The 6,264-nt window shown below is 31.7% G+C and overlaps 1 protein-coding gene across 6 annotated transcripts in view; it reads right to left on the bottom strand.

Moving 5' to 3' along the window:
- Positions 1-269: 269 nt before the first annotated feature.
- The window catches only part of SENP6 (SUMO specific peptidase 6), a 123,472-nt gene continuing 117,477 nt past the window's right edge, over positions 270-6,264 (bottom strand). For all 6 annotated transcript variants that reach the window (XM_044001006.1, XM_044001009.1, XM_044001008.1 and 3 more), the window contains 3 exons: positions 4,511-4,579; positions 4,269-4,419; positions 270-3,003 (listed from right to left, as the gene is read on the bottom strand). In XM_044001006.1, coding sequence (XP_043856941.1) covers positions 2,794-3,003; positions 4,269-4,419; positions 4,511-4,579 — 430 coding nt within the window. In that variant the 3' untranslated portion in view covers positions 270-2,793. The remainder of the gene's footprint in view (positions 3,004-4,268; positions 4,420-4,510; positions 4,580-6,264) is intronic.

The raw sequence follows: 6,264 nt of genomic DNA, 5'->3' as shown, positions 1-6,264 counted from the left end.
TTAGTACAAAAGTTCTGAAAAAGCCCAGAAACCACAGTACTAACCATAAAGACCATGGGTTTGAACAGGTTGCAATGTATAAATAAACATAAATAATAAACTACCATGGGTCAGAGACACAGTAGGGAAGGAGGGAGGGGAGAGAGCAAGAAAGAGCGAGAGAGGGAGAGATGGTCATTTTGGTGATTTAAAAAACAATATGTCACCACTGTTTCTAAACTGCTAGGCAAATGTTTAATTGAGATGCATACATTTTTCATGTTAAGTAATTTAAAACTCTTCTAACAATTACTAACCAGTTATTCTATCCACCAAGGAAACCATTATCTAATTAGATACTGGATACTTTGTATAATGGAGTCATGTTGTTTCAAGTATCTAGTAACAAACCTTCAGACGTTTTAAAGAAATACCGGTCAACAACCTCTAGATACAGACACATCAAAATTAACTTAATGTCTAACTCCAGGTCCATGCAACAAAAGGTGGATATAGGAAAACACAATTATCTACTGACCCTGTGTCTTTCTGAACAAATAATTCACAAATTATAGTTTTGAGATATCCTATAATGTCTCTCAGTAGTTCAAACAAAATTATTTTTAAAAATTCTTTTAAAAACTACTTTGTATAGCACTTGAAAAAGGTTAAGAAAAAGCTGCAAAGTATTCAGTTTTGTACCTTTAATATTTTGGGAATCATCAACCTATGCAATCTACATACTTTATAGTAAAAACAAAAATATAAAATCCTGACTGCTACTTTGGTAAAGCAGAGTCAATTCAAGGGTTAAGAAAGATTTTACCTAATGAAGGAATAGACAGATAGTTAAAACACATCATCTTGAAATAAGGTAAAAAAAGACATTCTGTAGTACTGATTTTTATATTAACAGTACCACACATTTGAATAGTATGTGCAATGTATTTTTAAAAGAGGTCAAATGAATCAATTTTGCAAATTTTCTATGAAGTTCATTTTATTAAAAAAATAAGTTCTATGTTCAACATGTATATTAGCTTGCTGTAAGACTGCAGATCTAAAAGCATCTTACCATAACATTTATTAAATGATGATAAAATTAAACATTTTTTTCTTCACATCCTGAAATATGCAACTAGCTCTAGGGTATTTCCAACAATGAAATAATCCTAACGTCATCCGAAATAAAAATTCTATGGACCATAGGTGTAAGCAAAGAAAAAAAAATTTATAGTTGACAATTCTAATACTGAACTTAAAAAAATGTGTAATTTTCTACTAAATAAATCTAATAAAATTGTTTCTTCAAGGAAAAGACACAGAAGAGATGAAGAAGAAAATAATCTCTATACAAATTACAATGACTAATTTAAAGTTTATATCAATAGTTTTTCTTTTAAACAGTCAACCTTTTCCCTCCACAAATTTTAAGTATGAGAATGGTCCTTGAAAGCTGCAAGAGATCCCCAAACTGAAACCAAAACCATTTTAATTTAAAATGCTACCCCCCCATTCTTCTCTTCCCTTTATATCCCATATACTTCCAATTCCATCATGGAATGCAAAATGAGTGTAAAAAATTCTATTTCAATTCTGAGCACAGCTTATTTTTTAAATGGACAATTTCTCTTTAGATATACGAAGATTTCATTGGAAAAGTAATGAATGACTGGATAGAATCATGCAAGATCTGTACATGACAGATGTAAATCTTTCATCTCAATACCAACACCTTTGAAAATTATAAGGTAGGAGCTTATTCTGCATTTTACAATGATTTAAGGCTGTAACATCCTTTACATGTAAGAATAAATCATACTGTGAAAATCTTGATTAAAAAGCTTAATAGTCTAACTAAAACCCAAGAAAAATGAATGAACACTGAAGATATTTTGCAGTAGACATTACAAAAAATAGTAATCCTGTATTTATATATGTATGCTTATACAGATTTTTAAAATGTTCATTACTTAACTACGGCACATAAATTGTAGCACATTTTGAACTATAATATAGAAGGGTAATGTGGGCAATTTGCAAATCTAACCATACTTACCAAACAGTTCTATAATGAAACCTTTCAAAACTTTTCAAGATACATTTGTATAACTAGTACAGCATATTACTAAGCAATATAATTCAGGAATACTTGAAATTGCTCAATGTTGCTTTTGATTCAAAAGTTGTCTGTGAACTGTTATACACTGGAGTGCATGAAATGAAAACCAAAGGATTTAAAACCTTTAATTTTGCTGCTACATTGCTTGAATTTGTGCCTTATTTGTGGATATTCACCATTTTGGGGGGGCCTAAGATGAGTTTAGACATAGTCTAATACTATGTTAAAACTGTACTCAAAGTATCTTAAAAGCAAATGTAAAAGGTCAAAATAGGATCACAAAATACCTGAATAGTCCCTTGAACTATGTACATCACACTCACTGGGGAACTTAATATGAATTTACTAAAGAATAGCAAGTTAACCACTTTATCCTATAAGTATTTTCTTTTTATTTGTCTTATGTTTAGAAGTTGCTATTAAGTACTATTAACAGAAAATACATAACAAAAGCTTCCTAACAAGTGAAAAAATTAATTACAAATGCTGGAAAAATTGGCTTCATTAACATATTTACAGAATTTTACTTAATACATACTCCTTTGGGAATCAATTATGACACATTTGTACAAACATTTTTAAAACATTCCCAATCTATTTTGAGTAGTGAAATACTTCAGTTCTTTAGTCTATTTAGCTGAAGGTAAAAACATTCCGTTTCTGACAGGAGAGCTAACATGCAACAGAAAAGTTCAGTCTGAGCTGCTGTTGATATATTGATCTGCTTTTTCCTGTAAAGATGCTTCTGATAAATTAATGTCTCTCTGTCCCTTCTTTTCTTTGCTCTGCTCTTCCTGTAGTTTTAGGATTATGTTCCGGATTTCTTCTCGTTTAGTTTTCATTCTTGGGCGAGGAAACCAGTCTGTCAAATTCATTGGAAGTTCAAAATTCAAAATTGGATTCTAAATACAAAAAGGAAAAAGATGTCAATTAGAAAATACAAAAAACCCCATTAATTTCCATCTCACTGGATTGTGAAGAAATTGCTTTGTCAATGTTAAAGTGCCAAGAAATGTCACCTGTGTATTCATATATATTATACATATATTATTAAGTATGTATGTATACATAATTACAGAATCCAATGAAATTTTAGGAATTTATTTTAACAAGTGAAATGAAGATACCACTGAGCTACAATGAATTCCTCTTATATAACCTATCTCAAGAGCCAAGAAACAATATACACAGTAACTACAACAATAAATAGAATGACATACCAAAAAGAAAAAATCAAAAAAGTAAAAAAATTATAAAGATCAAGTGGTCTCAAATGAAGAGATATGAGAAGACACCCCTAACCCACCCCGTGTGGAGGTAGGAGGCAATGCATGCTTTCAGATATTTTCAATGTATCGATAAGTTAACTTTTTTCTCTCTCTCTAAAAATTCTATTTATTGTATGGAATGACTCTCTGGGAGAGGTAAGGAAAGGGATACATGGGACATTATGGTGATGTAAGAAACAGAAAACATCAACAAAAAACAAATGTGAAATTTATAAAGAAAAAGAAAAAAATCTAGTCAAGTTATCAATAAGTGAAATTTATTGGGAATATTTTGGTTTTCGATTTTATCTCCTAATGTCAGACTTTTAAAGAGCATAATTAAAACTTTGGTTGCCTTAATTTTGACTGATATAGTGAAAAACATTTAACTAAACCCTATCAGTGTTATTGCTGGATCAAAGGGTATGCACAGTTTGGTTGCCCTTTGGACACAGTTCCAAATTGCTCTCCAGAATGGTTGGATCAATTCACAATTCCACCAACAGTGCATTAATGTCCTAATGTGCCCACATCCTCTCCAACATTGATCATTTTCCTATTTTGTTGTATTAGCCACTCTGATAGGTATGAGGTAGTACCTCAGAGTTGTTTTAATTTGCATTTTTCTAATCAAAAGTGACTTACAGCACTTCTTCCTATGACTGTAAATAGCTTTGATTTCTTCATTTGAAAACTCCCTGTTCATATCCTTTAACTATTTATCAGTTGGAGAATGGTTTGTACTCTTATAAATTTGATTCTGTTCTCTATATATGAGAAATGAAGCCTTTATCAGAGATACTTGCTATAAAGATTGTTTCCCAGTTTTCTGCTTTCCTTCTAATCTTGGTTGCATTGGTTTTATTTTACACTTGTTAAATGAATGAACTGAAACTCACCTCAAAAAAGCTTTCCACATATTGCAATACATATACTCCACAATCACTGAAGTTGTTTTGCTGTGGTACTTTTGGATTAGAGCCTTTCATAAGATCTTTGGAAAAACTTCTTTTACTTCCTTTTCTTACTTCCCATTCCACTTCCAGATACCTGTGATAATGCGTATGTAGTAAGCACTTTCCTACTTGTTCTGCAAAATCTAATATTACATAAAGTACAAAGAATGAGACTTAGAACTTACTCTCTTAGTGTTTTTACAACATTTGAGCGAGAAGGGCCTCTGAGTGAATCCATAAGCAGGATACAGGGTCTTTTTTGTGTGTATAAGGGTGGAAGGAGGAGAGAAAGGAGGGAAACAAGAGAAAAAATTACTGTCATTAAGTAACAGCTGCTTCAAAGACATGAAAAAATCACACTGAAAAAATAAATTTGATTTCTATAGCCCTTAGTAAAGGCAATGAAGAAAATAATCTCTTATACATAGTTTACTAAGAGTGCTTAATTATTTGTCAAAATATTAAAAGTAGCAGTGATATTGGTTTCAAAGGAAATGAAATTTATTAATATTACATGTTAAAACTTCAAGGTATACATATTTGGAGATTATACCAGATACTCTGCAAATATAACAAAGTTTTCCTAGTCTCAATTCAACCTCCCAGTGCTCACAGGCAGTTCCATAAGATCACAAATTTCAAGAAATTGATGTTTCTATATTGGTAGAAGGAGTTTCCAGGAAAATCCTCATAGCCACTGAATCATAGGTCTGGAATAAATATCCTCACTATTAGCCCTACCAAAGATGATCACATGCTTGAAAACACCTCTAAACATTTTAACCTACAAAAATCAAATTAATTTCTAATTCAAAAAACAAAACATCTAACACTGGAAGGGTCCCATAGAATTCAGCCAACACTCTTATTTTTCATATGAGTAACTAGCCAAGGTCACAAAAGAGGACATTTAACTGGAGATCTGATTCTAGAGTAGTGCTCATTTCACTGTAACATTACTGTGGATATTTGGCTTGAGGATTAATTCTAAGTTAAAAAAAAAAGGTAGCATAGGACAAAGATAAATTAATCTATGCAAAGTTGTCTATCTATTGCTATATGCTAAAATATTATGTGCGCATCCTCTTGGCCTGATATGTGAAATGCTACAAGACACCCACTGAGAGATATGCAAAAAATTCTTAAAACTAAAATTTGTTATAATTTCCAAAGTCAAGTACAAAATAATATGTACTAGGATCCTGAATGCAGATCAACGATACTTTTCTTTCTTTTTCTTTGTGTTTTATTTCATAGCATGAATTAGATGGAAATGTGTTTTGCATGACTGCACATGTATAACCTATGTCAAACTGCTTGCCTTCTCAATGGGGAGGGAGTGGTAAGGTGGATGGATAAATAAACTATTTAATTACAAAGAAAGAAAAAGAAAAATATGCACTAGCTCTTGGAAGTTCTAATTCTATAATATTTTCTTTTTACCTAAGGAGTGCTAGAGCATATATAACATATGGTGAAGAATGGCTAGCTCAAAGGAATTCTCTAGTCTTTTGTACCTAGTTTTAATTAGGATTGTCATGTGACTATCAGCCAACCTAATCCATTTGGGAAGGAAAGGAAAAGTTCATATACCTAAGGAATTCCAAATCAATTCTTCAGTTACAGGAAAACTTTATAAAAAAGCCCCAACCTCCTGGGAGTCTCTCAGATCAGAGACAAATCCAAATGAGGTTATCTGGTGATGGAGGGGAAGGAGAAAGAGGGTATAGGCTAGGATAAATACCTTTGGAATGTTCTCACCAAACAGAATAACATAAAAGTTAATGGTTCTTTTATTTTCCAATAATCAGGATTTAAGAAAATTTCAATGTAATGTTTTAGTTGACAATTATAAATGAAATGATGACAAATTATTTGACTATTTGGGGGTGGGGCAATGAAGGTTAAGTGACTTTCCCAGGGTCACACAGCTAGGAAA

This window comes from Dromiciops gliroides, chromosome 4, assembly GCF_019393635.1.
Source record: "Dromiciops gliroides isolate mDroGli1 chromosome 4, mDroGli1.pri, whole genome shotgun sequence".
Lineage (NCBI taxonomy): Eukaryota > Metazoa > Chordata > Mammalia > Microbiotheria > Microbiotheriidae > Dromiciops > Dromiciops gliroides.
The sequence above is the reverse complement of the archived record's forward strand: the minus strand, read 5'-3'. Positions and strand labels throughout refer to the sequence as shown.